Source organism: Bison bison, unplaced genomic scaffold (assembly GCF_000754665.1).
Source record: "Bison bison bison isolate TAMUID 2011002044 unplaced genomic scaffold, Bison_UMD1.0 scf7180017864144, whole genome shotgun sequence".
In the NCBI taxonomy this organism is placed as follows: Eukaryota; Metazoa; Chordata; class Mammalia; order Artiodactyla; family Bovidae; genus Bison; species Bison bison.
In genome coordinates this window covers 1,174,174-1,188,529 of record NW_011494716.1, presented here as the reverse complement: position 1 = coordinate 1,188,529, position 14,356 = coordinate 1,174,174, and the positions used below count along the sequence as shown (strand labels likewise).

General features: G+C 49.1%; 1 protein-coding gene across 3 annotated transcripts in view; it reads right to left on the bottom strand.

Annotated features, from left to right (window-relative positions):
• The window catches only part of DNASE1 (deoxyribonuclease I), a 3,159-nt gene extending 2,411 nt beyond the window's left edge, over positions 1–748 (bottom strand). The window contains exons 1-2 of one of the 3 annotated variants that reach the window (XM_010840392.1): positions 631–748; positions 157–304 (exon numbers count right to left, since the gene is read on the bottom strand). In XM_010840392.1, the coding sequence (XP_010838694.1) occupies positions 157–303 (147 nt within the window). In that variant the 5' untranslated portion in view covers position 304; positions 631–748. The other 2 variants (XM_010840393.1, XM_010840394.1) reach the window with 2 other exon arrangements.
• Between the last annotated feature and the right edge of the window lie 13,608 nt (positions 749–14,356).

Sequence of the window (14,356 nt, the reverse complement as noted above, 5' to 3'; positions counted from 1 at the left end):
TGACTGACAGGTGGGCTGAGACCTTGATGCCCCCCCATCACCACCGCTGCCAGTCACCCTCAGGACTGACCACCGGCCCAGGATTCCCAGGGCCTGTTAGACGGCCCACCTCCAGCTTCCCCACCCTGAGGGCCCTGGGGACAGATCTGGACCTACCCGAACAATGTAGCTGGCGAGCGTAGCATTGGACATCTTGGTCTCCCCAAAGGTGCGGATGTTGAAGGCTGCTATCTTCAGGGACAAGCCCAGCTGCAGCAGACCAGCGAGGGCGAGCAGCAGCCCCATCAGCCTGGTGCCCCTCATCCTGGAGCAGGAGGGAGAGCCACAAGTGGGCTGGAGCAGCAGACTGGGCACCCTTTCCTCCCTGAGCCCAGCTGGACAGAAACAGACGAGGGCGAGAGCCAGATGCTTAGGACCACGTAATGGGCCCTAGATCTCCTCACCCCTCACCCACCAGTAGATGAGCTCCACGAGGGTCGCCAGCCCAGGAAACCCCTGGCAGTGCAGTGCCAGCTCACTGCCCTTCGTGCTCCAGACACTCCCTCCACGGGACTGGCTAGGGTTCTCACGGTCGGGCGTCCACCTATGGGCCACAAGTCACCCAGCCCTTGGGGCACCGGGCACACTCACCTGAAACCTTTCACAAAGAATTCTGCCAAGAACTGGTGGTATTCAGTACCAATTTTCTCCTTTGGCTGCTTAAATAATACAAAGCGAAACACAAGCGGGAGCTGCTACAGCTCCACACAGGAATGTTCATCCCACCTGGGGTTTTAAAGGTTCAGGCAGCTGTGCCCTTTCCCAGGGCATCACCTGGAGGACGTGGAACAATAGCCCTGCCTGTGTGCCTTTCTCAGCAGGTGGGTGACTGGCATGTGTTTATTTTGAGAGGCACAGGTCCTTGCTTCTATAAAAAGCACCTGATGATATTTGCACTTGATTTTAAAAAGTCATTCAATACAGCCAAAGGCTCTTTGGCTTTTGCACATGTTGCTCTCCCAGGGATGGGGAGCAGGTGCCCTGGAGGGCAGGGCCCCAGCAACATTCCGGCTGCAGGATCTGAGGTGACCTTGGCGCCAGCACAAAGCTCAACTGTGCCTGTTGCGAATGGAGCCCATGGCGGTGGCTCTGTTCCAGAAACCCCTCTCTCCCCAACTCCAGCCCCACTTCTCGACCTTTCCCTGTGGGGGCTTCAGGGTGGTGGGCACCAGAAAGGGGCAGGGGCTGCAGAGCCCACCTTAACTGCTAGCAATGGAGAGCCTGTGTGTCCAGGTGCAGGTGACAGGAGCAGGTCACAAGAACACGGAAAGGCAGCAGATCAGGGTCAGGCCTTGGGTCCAGTCATTTCTTCTTGGAATCCTTTGCTTTCCTTCCCATTTGTATTCACTTCCTGTGGCTACTGCAACAAGTCACCACAAACTTGATGGCTTAAAACTATAGAAACTTATTGTCTAATAATTTCAGAGGTCAGAGATCCAAATCACTGCACTGAGCTGAAATCAAGTGTCACAGGCTGCACACCCTCCGGAGGTTCTGGGAGGCCCTTTCGCCCTCTTCAGCTTCTGGAGGCTCCTGGTGTCCTTGGCTGCGGCTGCATCAGTTCACTGCCTTCTGTGTCGGTTCTTCCTCCTCAGAGAAGTAGGTGAGTGAGTGTAGGGTCCTCCCAAATAATCTGGGACCATCTCCGTATTATGAGATCCTTTTTGGTTGTGTGATGTTTCCAGGGATTAGGACATGGATGTATCAGAGGCAGGGTGGCATTATTTAGCCCATCACCCCATCAATGGGGGCTCTGCCCCGTTAGGGAGAGGCTGTGGTCTCCAACAACAGCCCTGCAAGTAGGAAGGCTGGGTCCCTCCCTGGAATGGAAAGGCCTTGCTGTGGCGGGCGTGTGGGGTTTGTGTGTGCAGGGCCACAGGGGACTGGGGTTCAGGGAGCAGGAGTAGTCTGAGAAGAGCAGTCTTCAAGGACCAAGGTCAAAATCACAGAAGTGTCATGAAGGAGGACACGGGGGATTAAAAAACAACTCAAAGTAAACCAAGACCAGAACCCCCTGAAGTAATGAGAACATGCTGATGGACAGCTCTGGCAGTCAGCAGGAGTGCTAGTCAGCTTGAAACGGCATCTACAACACAGGGTCACATGGCCTTGCCCTCAGGCTGCCAGGACCCGCCCCCTGCAGCCTTTTGCTAAGGTTGGACTGCTGACTCTCCTGTTTAAAATTTTTTTAAACAGTTTAAGACTGCAAGAGGATCAAAATCAAGATTCTAACCACTAACCAAGTCCATCAATGCATCCGGAATAGGTGCCTGCCTTCCATGGATTTCTTCCGTGGACACACAGGTGCACATCTTTGAGGGGAGCACGGGAATAAACCAGTAGGTGGCACAGCCGTGGCTCACACAGAGGGTACCTGGACCCCCCGCCCAGTTTTCAGGGACACAGGCACCCCATCAACCAAACACTGCCCCGTACGTGCCAAGGAGCTGCCCTCCCTCACCAACCTGCCAGAGAAAAGGTCCCGACTATGGCCTCACTTGCACCAAGTGCCCAACTCTGCTGCCACACCAGCGGCCCTAAGTTAGGCCCACAAGAGAGGCAGGCAGCTCAGCCCGGGAAGAGCCCAGCCAAGAGTCAGGGGTGTGGGGCCCAGTCCAGTCTCACCCACTGCACCTTTGACCACTCTGAACCTCAATATCTTCGACTCTAAATAAAACGGGGATAAATCCATCACTGTTTTCCTCTTAACTTTGTCTTAAGGATCAACAGATAGAACAAAAAGATCATCTCACATCTTAAAGCTTCATCCTATCCTAAACCACCACTTCCCTGGTGGTGTAGTGGCTAAGACTCCACGCTCCCCACGTAGAGGTCCCGGTTGGATCCCTAAACAAGATCCCACGTGCCGAAACGAAAAGATCCTGCATGCTAACTAAGACATGCAGCCAAAAAAAAGACCCAGTGAGTGCCCCCAAGAACTTGGGGGTGGAGGGGTGTGACCTGCACACCAGCATGTGGCCCAGGAGACGAAGGTCCTCAGGCCCAGGGACAAGAAGCGCACGAGGCAACAGGGCACGGAGGCGCCCGCAGCGACCTGCAGGCACAACAGGATGCGTTTTACTTTTGGGGAAACAGTGATACTAGACATCTCAACACTCCGGCGCTTCAACATGACATCTTGCTACGTTGCTTTGCGTGGTTTCATGTCTGCAAAGCTAGGTTTCTGGCAGTTACAGTAAAGGCAATTACTGCGTAAGTCAATATGGAAAAGGCAACAAGGGTAAGCATGTCCAGTCTGATTCCAAAATTCAAGAAGAGCCTGACAGGCAAACGTTCCACTCCTAAGTAATTACGGTTACTTAAAAATGCAATGAAAAAAAATTACGTTTACATTATTTTCCAAATGTCTATTATAAGTTGTTAGGATATAAATACTTATACTTAAACTGTATGGACTTAACTATTTAAAAATGTTACTTCTTTGGCCTGTGGGTCCCTTAAAATATTTACTGACCTTAACTAGGGGTACTCTGAGAGTCTGGGACCCTCTAACACACACAATGGGGGTGCCCCCTCCCACGATGGCCCTCGCCTGCCCAGACGCCTCAGGCTCACCTGAGTCCCTGCCTTCCCTCGGCTCCACCCGCTCTGGTTCTGCAGCGCCCGTGCCTGCCCTTCCCTGAACACAAGCAAACGCGCCCACTGGTCTCCCCGCTCCCAGAAACTCTCCCCACAGTCCAGTCTCCACACAGCACCCACACGTCTTGTCATCAGATCACCCTATTCCCCTTAGACTCTGTCATGGGTTCCTCCTGTCCTTTAGGGGAAAGCAGGCGCCTACTGGGGCTAGGCGATGCGAGCTCAGGGCCCCACTCTGCCCCCAGGGCTGCCCAGGTTCTACTCACGGCCCCGCCCCAGGGAGGCCGCCCTCCCCGACCTGACCCTCCACCAGCATGGCCCCACTGTCACCTTTTCCATGACCCTTATCACTGCTTTTTTTTTCAGTGTGTTTGCTCTTACCTGCTTACACTCACTGAAGGCCAGCCTCCGCACTATTAACAGAACATAAGCTGCACAGGAGCAGGGACCTCGTCTGTCTCATCCCTGAAAGATGCCTGAATGGTAGAGGCCCTGAGCTCGCCTGCCCCACCTCCCACACGAGAGAACGTCCCCTCCTCACGGACCCCCCCCGAGAGAACCCGGCAAGGCCTCCTGTCCTGAAGCACAAGGGACACTGCAGGGCGTCCAGGCAGCTTCTGGACACTCGGCCTGAACCAATCAGAAGCTCCCAGGAGCCAGTGGCTGTTGCGCCTGCCCTCAGCCAGATCTGACGTGGATCCTTCACTCCCCTCAAGAGGGGTGTTCGCTGGCCCCAAGCCAGCATTCTGGAGGACGAAGGCTTCCGTCTTTTACCCGAGATGGTCAGTGTGTCTATTGGGACACCACTCTAATCAGGGTCCAACAGACGGTGTAGGTCAGCAGTCATCACTCAGCTCAGCCACTGGCCTTGGCCCATGACCCCACCTTAGCTCACCGTCCCTCATGAATTTATTTCTGTTCATTATAAGGAAACCATTAACCCAGGATGGAAAGTTTCTCAGAACTGCATGTGCATGAATTGCTATAATCCACAACAGTTTCAGAGTCACGCTCAGCACAGCCCCACCCTGCCCCCTCACCCAGCTACGCCAGTGCCCACTGTGCCACTGCCACAGGCCACACCTGGGCTCCATGGCCCACCGGCCTGAGTGCCAACGTGCGCACCTTCTGCACGTCACAGACAAGCCTCCCCTGGCTCCTCATCCTACCAGAGGCATTTTCCAGGGTGTGTGCTGTGAAGACTGGCATGCCTTTAGCCTGAGCCCATGAACAAACAGGCTCAGGTTCCTGACGCCTGAGGCCCTGAAAGATTTAACTAGAGTCACGGAGCTCTACTGACTAGACTCCCAGTAAGCTGGTAACATTTCCAACAAGGCTGAGTGAAGAGCGTCCCCCAAACCCCCAAGCTCCCTCAGTCTCTCCCAAGCACAGAACGCCTCCTCAGCAGGCTCTCCCCCGATCCAGCGGGTCTCCAGAAGGGTTCAGAGTCCAGGACAGTGTGGGCAGTAGGAGCCGGTCATGGCAGGGTCTGCAGAGAGATTTTCTACTGATTTATCTTTCAGCTCACTGGTCCTTTCTTCAGCTGTCTCTCATCTACTTTTAAATCCACCTAACTGAATTTTAAATTTGTTATTGTACTTTTTCTCTTTTAGAATTTTCAATCTTTTATGAATTCTAATTCTCTGTGAAACTCTCCATCTTGCCTGTTTCAATGTTAATCAGTTATTTTAAACTCTATGTCTGCCAACTCCAGCATCTTAGTCTTCTGTGGGTCTCTCACTTTTTCCTTTCTGTCCCATTTATCAGGGTACGTAGCGACTAGACGCAGAGTCAGGCGCTATGTGTCACAGACGGGAGAGGCCGGGACGGGGTCTCCCTCCAGGGGGCAGTGGAGGGGGCCGGCCACCCAAGGTCTGAGCGGAGAGACTGGCATTTTTGGGGCTGTTCCTCCTGGCAGGCTCTCAACTCTTCCTGGCACCATGAAACTGCCGAAGACCCAGTTCTGCTCCATACGCACCTTCTGCCTCTCTGGCCTCCTCCCTCTCAGGGATCTCCGCCCTCAGGTCCCACTGCCTCCGCAGCTCCCAAGCCCCCAGAGCTCAGTCTCCCCAACCCCACAAGATTACCTGTGGCTCTGCTGGGTTCTCTGCCTCTGGGCAGCTGCCCCTGCCCAGCCCCCAAGAGTGCTGGTAGAGGAGGCAGACTCAGCTCTGCAAGCTCCCCTCTGCGTTGCGGGCCCCAGGGCGGCGCTCCAGTCCTTTGAGCAGGTGCCTCGAGTCCGCAGCAGGACCGGTCTGCTGGGAGCAGTTCCATAGCCGGGAGCAGTCTGTCTGTTACCTGGAAGGCGTCACTGAAGTAGAGAGCTGGAGGCTCTGGTGGGTAACTAGGCAAGCTGGTCTGACTAGCAGGCTGTGCGTGGACATCTCTGAGCTAAAAAGCAAGAGAAAAGCAAGCCAATGAGAGACGATCAGAAGGAAACAGACCATCCTCTCTGCCCAACCAAGTCTTTGGGACTGAAGATCTCTGTATCCTGTTTGAAACCTAGAGTATTTGTTCTCATCACCCCAGTCCTAAAGGTGAAGACGGCGCAGGGCAAGGACGCAGCAATGCTGTGCCCTATGGGCTGTCCTGCGGCCCCTCAGAGAGCGGCAGCACCTGTCCTGAGCTGAGGTTCCCCACCTCGCTCCTAGAGAAGGGGCCTTGGGGCCTGCAGGCGGCCAACTCTGAGCCTCTTTCCTCTCTGGGGACTCTGGGCCAGGTGAGCGATGCTATTTTCTGAAAACTCTGAGTACCTGAGTGCTTCCCCCCCGGGACCAGCCTGGGGCTTCTCTACAGACACTAGAGGGTTTCATACTGACGGTCTCCACACAGCTGTCCCGGGGCTCCTGCGTCAGGGCCTCTGCTCTGCTCCCACCCCCAGACCGCAGGGCCTGTCCCTCCCTTAACTCGAGCCTCTGCCCAGACGCCACCCACCACGCACCCCACTCAGCAGCAGGCTTTGCCCCACCACCGTCTCCTCCACCCTGCTCACTTTCTCCTGCCCACAGTCACATCCAACACCCGCTGTATGGTCAGCCTCATGCCACTGGGGCCAACGCAGCAGCACCTGAGCGCGGCCTGGCTGAGTGAAGAGATGAAGGACAGTCAGCGGCCTGCTGGACAGAACCAGGGCTTTAGTTGCTCCAGCCTCTTCAGCCCATTTAAGTGCGAGCATCTCACACAAGAGGAACCCAACGTGGTCCTCCCAGATGACTGAGTAAAGGAACAGGCTTCTGCACTGGGCCAGGCTCCTCAGCCTGGCAGAGATGTCCGCCTCCTCGGGAACTCCAGGGCTCTGGGCAGTGGCACTGATCGTACCCCCTGTCTATACCAGCTTAGAAAACATGTCCACTTACCTGTGAGGCTGGCTTTCCAGACGCCTTCCCCAGGGCCTGCATAAAAGCATAGTCGCGGGTCAAGGGACAGGGTCTCAGGCAGGAGCAGCAATGACCCCAGGAGACCAGGAATGAGTCCAGTCCGGCTCACTCCAGCCAAAGCCAGAGTGGCCTGAGGTGGGTGGCCTTGTCGGTCCAGGTCCCCACTGCCCAAAGACTGCTGAAGTCGTAGCAGGCCGAGGAGGAGGCCTGTGCAAATGCCTTGATAACCAGTTGTTTCCTCACTTGGGCTCCTATGAGGAGACACTGATCTTCGCAGGAGCCTCAGCCCACAAATGACACAGCACAGGAAGCTGCTGAAATGCAAATCTGCTGCAGGAACGAACCAAGCTGCCACTGTGTCACTCCCTCAGCCTGTGCTATCTCGCTGGTCCCATTCACACGTGACTAGTTTAAAAAGAAGGGAAAAGGGAGTGTTAATAATGTCAGCTGAGCGATAGGACACCTAGCTGTCCTGAAATTTCATCAAGCTCCTGACAGGCTGCTTCATTTGTATGCTTTACTCACTTTTTTCAAGACAGAGTAAGAGGGGCCCCTAAACAATGAGAAAACCAGGCAAGAGGTGGTGTGATGTGTTTTCAGCCATCACAAGTGCAAGACAAGGATCCAAGAGAGAAGGGAAACCAAGACACGGGGCCCAGTGGCTTGGGGTGGGAGGGCACGTGCGGGGCACCCCTGCAGCTCGAGGGATCTCAGTTCCCTGACCAGGGAGTGAACCCAGGTCCATGGCAGTGACTGTGTCAAGTCTTCCCCACTGGACCTCCAGGGAACTCTGGGCTCTGTGACCAGCCACAGCCGGTGTGGGCTCCAGGCTACAGGGAAGGGAAACACAGACCCAACTGTCCTGTGAGTGGAGGAGACACCCGGGAGGTCAGGGAGGCCCAGGTGGCTAGAATGTGTGGAACAGAATATCGGGGAGCAGGGACTGTAAAGAAAACAGAGCTCCAGGATCTACAGAGCACCCCCTCAAGTCTTCAGCTAAAGACAAGTTTGCAGCTGTGTGAGAAAAACTGTGAGGAGGCTGGAACAAGAATGCCTGGAGAGGAGCGGACAGAACAACCTCCAGAGCTCACACAGAAACGGGAATAAACTGTGCCCCCACAAGCCACCAGGGAATGGCTCCCTCATTCACACAGTACTGCCTGGCATCCCCAGAAGGGCTTCACCTTCAGTAATGAGGCCAAATTATCTGTACACCACAGGCAGCTCTGGATCACCCTAACACAGCTCAGGAGCAGTTCTCTAAAGGATCAACTGATGACAAGAAACTTAACTGCATGCCAGACCAAGATAAATATTATTTGAAGGAATACGACAAAACAACATAAATACATAATGTCTAGTATCCAATAAGGAAATGGGCAGGTCTATTGGTCAGGGGACAGAAACCACAAGGTATTTTAAACAAGGGGAGTTTAGCATAAAGAGCTATTAACTATTTACAGGAACTGACTAAAATGAACCCAAAGGTACAAAATACTCTAGGGTGCAGAGAGGATTCAGAGCTGGGAGACAGCAGTTTACGGGATGGTGCAGTTCACCAGGCTGAGAACCATCTGAGACGCTGCCAACACAATCAGCCCGGAAGCTGTCTGCAGAGAGTTCTGCAAAGCCCCCAGGGTGGAGGGGCTGACGAACTCACCAGAAAGCTGCCAGGAGACCAACTCAGGTACCCGCGGAACATGCCTGGCAGTGCCTGTCCCCTTTCAAATATATGAAGAGCCTCATCACTGGCTCTCAGGCGAGTGCTGCTGAGTTGGTCACTAGGACACTGCCTGGAAGGTGCCACAGAAGCTCTTTAGGGCTATGCCAATGTCACAGAACAGGAATGAGCAAAGCGCAAAGCACCAGACACAGGCCCTTTCTCCTTCAGCCCCTCCAATGACAAAGGCTGGCATCAGGCTAGCTGGCAAGGAGGGTAACGCTCTCCTATCACAAGCAGGCAATGAAGGGCGGATAGACCAGGCATGTGAAAAAGAAGAAAATATGACTTATGACCATAAGAAAAAGCAATCAACAACAACTGACCTAGAAGTGACAGATATAAAGGAATTATCAGACAAGCACATGCTTCATATACTCAGGAAAGTAGAGGGAATATGACCATAATGAGAGAAACGGAAAATATAAAAAGGCCTAAATGGAACTTCTAGAGATGATAATAATATCTGAAATATAAAACACACAGTCTGGGATGAACAGCAGATCAACACTGAAAAAGATCATACAACTCAAAAACAGCAACTGAAAACTGTTCAAAGAAAGGGCATCGAGGAAAAAAAGGCATCAAACACCAACAAGCAATCCAATGTACACGAATTGGAATCCCAGAAAAAGGACAAGGAGGCTCTTTAGTTCTTTTTCATTTTCTGCCATAAGGGTGGTGTCATCTGCATATCTGAGGTTATTGATATTTCTCCCAGAAATGAAGCTTCTGCTTCCTCCAGCCTGGTATTTCACATGATGTACACTGCATATACGTTAAATAAGCAGGGTGACAATATACAGCCTTGATGTACTCCTTTCCCATATGATCACTACAAAAATGTACACAAAAATGTATCACTACAAAAAATCAACTAAAGGCCGATCGACACATGAAAAGATGCTCAACATCAGTCAGTCATTATTAAAGAAATGCAAATCAAAACTACAATGAGGTATCATCTCACACCAGTCAAAATGGTCATCATCAAAAAAATCTACAAACAGTAAATGACAGAGAGGATGTGGTTGGTGGGAATGTAAATTGATGCAGCCACTATGGAGTACAGTAGGAAGATTACTTAAAAAACTAAGACTAAAACTATCCTATGACCCAGCAATCCTACTAGCGGGCATACACGCTGACAAAAACACAATTCAAAAAGACAAGTACCCCAATGTTCACTGAAGCACTATTTACAATAGTCAGGACACGGAAGCAACCTAGATGTCCACTGAAGGGTGAATGGATAAAGAAAACTGGAAAATCCACAATATGTGGAAGTTAAACGACATGCTCTCATACAACCAACAGGTCAAAAAGGAAATCACAAGAAAAATTAGAAAGCACACCGAGACCAATGAACACACACACACCAGAACCCTGGGATGCAGCAAAAGCAGTGCTAAGAGGGAAATTCACAGCTATGGATGTTTCCATCAAAAAAGAAGAAAAGTATCAAAGTGATAGTCTAACTTACACTTTAAGGAAATAAGAGAAGAAGAGCAACTAAACCAAAGCTAGCAGGAGAAAGGAAATAATAGAAGAGTATAGCATCAATAAACAAAGAAAAGAAAAAGAGAGACCAGTTGTATTTCTACACACTAACAATGAACAATCCTAAAAGGAAATTAAGAAAACAATTCCACTAAAATAACATCAAAAAGATTTAAAATACTTGGGAATAAATTTAACCAAGAAAGTGAAAGACTTAACACACTGAGAAGTAAAGCATCATTGCTAAAAGCAATTGAAAAAGAACACACCGAGACACAGAAAGACGGCGTACCCACGGGCTGGAAGCTGTAGTCAGATGCTCAGCTCAGTTCAGTCGCTCAGTCGTGCCCGACTCCTTGCGACCCCATGAATTGTAGCACGCCAGGCCTGCACCACCCAAAGTGATCTACCTATTTATGCAATCCCTATCAAAATCTCTGTGACTTTTTTTTCACAGAAATAGAAAATCCTATCTTATGGTTTTCCATATGGATTATCAAAGGAACTCCCCCGCCCCGCCAAAGTATTCAAAACCACCTTGAAAAAGGATAAAGTTGGAGGTCTCACACTCCCTGATTTCAAAACTTTGTCCAAAGCTACAGTAATCAACAACAGCGTGATACCAGCATAAAGACAGACGCACAAACTGCACAACTTCGGGACTGGCAAGGATTTCTCGGATACGACACCAAAATCACCAACAAAACAAAATACAGCTAAATTAGATTTCATTAAAATTAGAAACTTTTGTGCAAAGGACCCATCACAAAACTGAAAAGACAACCACAAAATAGGAGAAAATACCTGGAAATCATTTATCCCATTAGAGTCTGGTATTCGGAATATATAGAGAACTCCTACAACTCAACAACAAAAAACAACCAAATTTTTTAAATGGGAAAAGAAAAAAGCTTTTTGTAATGGGCAAAGAACTTGAATAGACATTTCTCCAAAGATAAGCAAATAATCCATAAACACATGAAAAATGATGACTATCATTAATCAGGAGAGAACTGCAAATCAAAACTGTGATAAACTATCACTACCTTCCCATTAGAATGGCTACTATATTTTAAAATTATAAGTTTTATAAGGATGTAGAGAAACTGGAATCCTTATGCACCTCTGATAGGGATGCAAAATGGTACAGCCACAGCAGAAGACAGTATTGAGATTCTTCAAAAAAATTACACAGAATTACTATGATCCAGCAACTTCACTCCAAGGTACCCAAAAGAACAGAATGATGAGAAAGTTCTGAAAATGGATAGTGTGTGGGTTGTGGTGATGGTTGTACAACAACGTGAAAGCATTTAATGTCACTGAACTGTACACTTAAAAATGGTTGAAATTGTAAAGTTTATATTACATATATTTTATCACAATGAAAAACCATACAGCTAACAGTATACTTAATGGGAGAAATTAGATGCTTTCTCACTAAGATCAGGAAGAAGGTAAGAATGTCTATCCACCACTCCCACACATCATCATACTGGAAGTCCTAGGTAATACGACAAGAAAAGGAGATAAAAGTTACACAGATCAAAAGGGAAGAAATAAATGATCTTTAAACAGAGATGACAAGAATTATCTATGTAGAAAATACCAAAGAATTAACAACAACAAAAAAACCTCCTCGAACTAATAAATTACTATGACAAGGTTGGAAATATAAGATTAATTGACAAGGGTCAACTACTTTCTTATCTACCAGCAACAGAACTTCTGGTTTCTAGTTCCACATGTAAGGAGATCAGAAGTCACCACTCTGTCCTGACAAGTAGTAAAAAGCTGAACTGACTGAAAATCAACAACTTTTCTTGGATCCGTAAAGAGGACACAGGGCAAATCACTGTCTCCAAGAGACAGACACACGAATACAAGAACCTTAAATGCACATTACTAAGTGAAAGAAGGCAATCTGAAAAGCCTAGTTGCCCGTTTCCCTGGTAGCTCAGATGGTACAGCATTTGCTCACAATGTAGGAGATCCAGGTTCGATCCCTGGGTCGGGAAGATCCCCTGGAGAAGGAAATGACAACCCACTCCAGTACCCTTGCCTGGAAAATTCCATGGACAGAGGAGTCTGGCAGGCTACAGTCCATGGGGTAGCAAAGAGTCAGACACGACTGATCGACTAACACACACATACACACACCATCTGAGTGTGATCAAGGGAGAGCGGGGCTCCCGTATTCTGCCCAGCCCCTAACTCATGGGAGGGAGGCCCTCTCTTGGGCTGGGTATTCTGAGAGTACTGCGGCCCTGACCATGCTCATCCCAGCTCACAATGTGGCAGATCCACACCAGAGGCGAGCTGAATGGCCCCCAGGCTGCTGCCTTCCCTCTCCCACAGAGTGCTCAGCAGTAGCAGTGGAATGTCACTCAGAGAGCAATTCACCACTGTTCTACCCACAGCTCTACAGCCCTGGCTTACAGATTTTTGCCTGGGGTAGAAATAGGCCAGAAAGCACTGACTCCTAATTTCCTCCAAAGGAACTGATTTCATTTGCAACAGAGAGGGAATCAGTTCAAGCTCAAAGGTGCTCTCAAGAAAGTAGAGGGTGTGGTGAAAGGCAAGCGGCAGGAGAGTAAAGATAGAGGCTGAACCACAGATGACGACACTACACACTACACCACCAGATGGTCAGTACCTAAATCAGACTGATTACAATCTTTGCAGCCAAAGATGGAGAAGCTCTAAACAGTCAGCAAAAATAAGACCTGGAGCTGACAGTGGCTCAGACCATGAAGTCCTTACTGCAAAATTCAGACTTAAAGTAAGTACTAAAAACCATTAGGTCATTCAGGTATGACCTAAATCAAATTTATGATTATATGGTAAAGTGACAAATAGATTCAAGGGATTAGATCTGACAGAGTGCCTAAAGAACTACGGACAGAGGTTAGTGACACTGTACAGGAGGCCATGATCAAAACAGTCCCAAGAGAAAGAAAAGCAAAACGGTTGTCTGAGGAGCCCTCCAAATAGCTGAGAAAAGAAGAAAAACGAAAAGCAAAGGAGAAAAGGAAAGAAATACCTATCTGAATGCAGAGTTCCAAAGAATAGCAAGGAGAGAGAAGAAAGCCTTCTTAAGTAAACAATACAAAAAAAAAATAATAGAGGAAAACAACAGAATGGGAAAGACTAGAGATCTCTTCAAGAAAATTAGAGACACCAAGGGAACATTTCATACAAAGATGGGCTTAATAAAGGACAGAAACGGTAAGGACCTAATAGAAGCAGAAGATACTAAGAAGAGGTGGCAAGAATACAAAAAACTGTACAAAAAAAGGTCTTGATGATCCGGATAACCAAGACGGCATTGGTCACTCACCTAGAGCCAGACATCCTAGAGTGTGAAGTCAAGTGAGCTTAGGAAGCATTACTACAAACAAAGCTAGCGGAAGTGATGGGATTCCAGCTAAGCTATTTCAAATCCTAAAAGATGATGCTGTGAAAGTGCTGCACTCAACATGCCAGCAAATTTGGAAAACTCAGCAGTGGCAACAGGAATGGATAAAGTCGGTTTTCATTTTGATCCCAAAGAAGAGCAATAACCAAAGAATGCTCAAACTACCACACAATTGCACTCATCTCACATGCCAGCAAGGTAATGCTCAAAATCCTTCACACTAGGCTTCAAACAGTACATGAACCGAGAACTTCCAGATGTACAAGCTGGATTTAGAAAAGGCAGAGGAACCAGAGATCAAATTGCCAACATCCGTGGATCATCAAAAAAGCAAGAGAGTTCCAGAAAAACATCTACTTCTGCTTTATTGACTATGCCAAGGCCTTTAACTGGGTGGATCACAACAAACTGGAAAATTCTTAAAGAGATAGGAATACCAGACCACCTGACCTGCCTCCTGAGAAATCTGTATGCAGGTCAAGAAGCAACAGTTAGAACTGGACATGGAACAACAGACTCCTTCCAAATGGGGAAGGGAGTACGTCAAGGCTGTATATTGTCACTTTGCTTATTTAACTTATATGCAGAATACATCATGTGAAATATCAGGTGGAATGAAGCACAAGCTGGAATCAAGATTGCTGGAGAAATATCAATAACCTCAGATATGCAGATGAGGCCACCCTTATGGCAGAAAGGAAG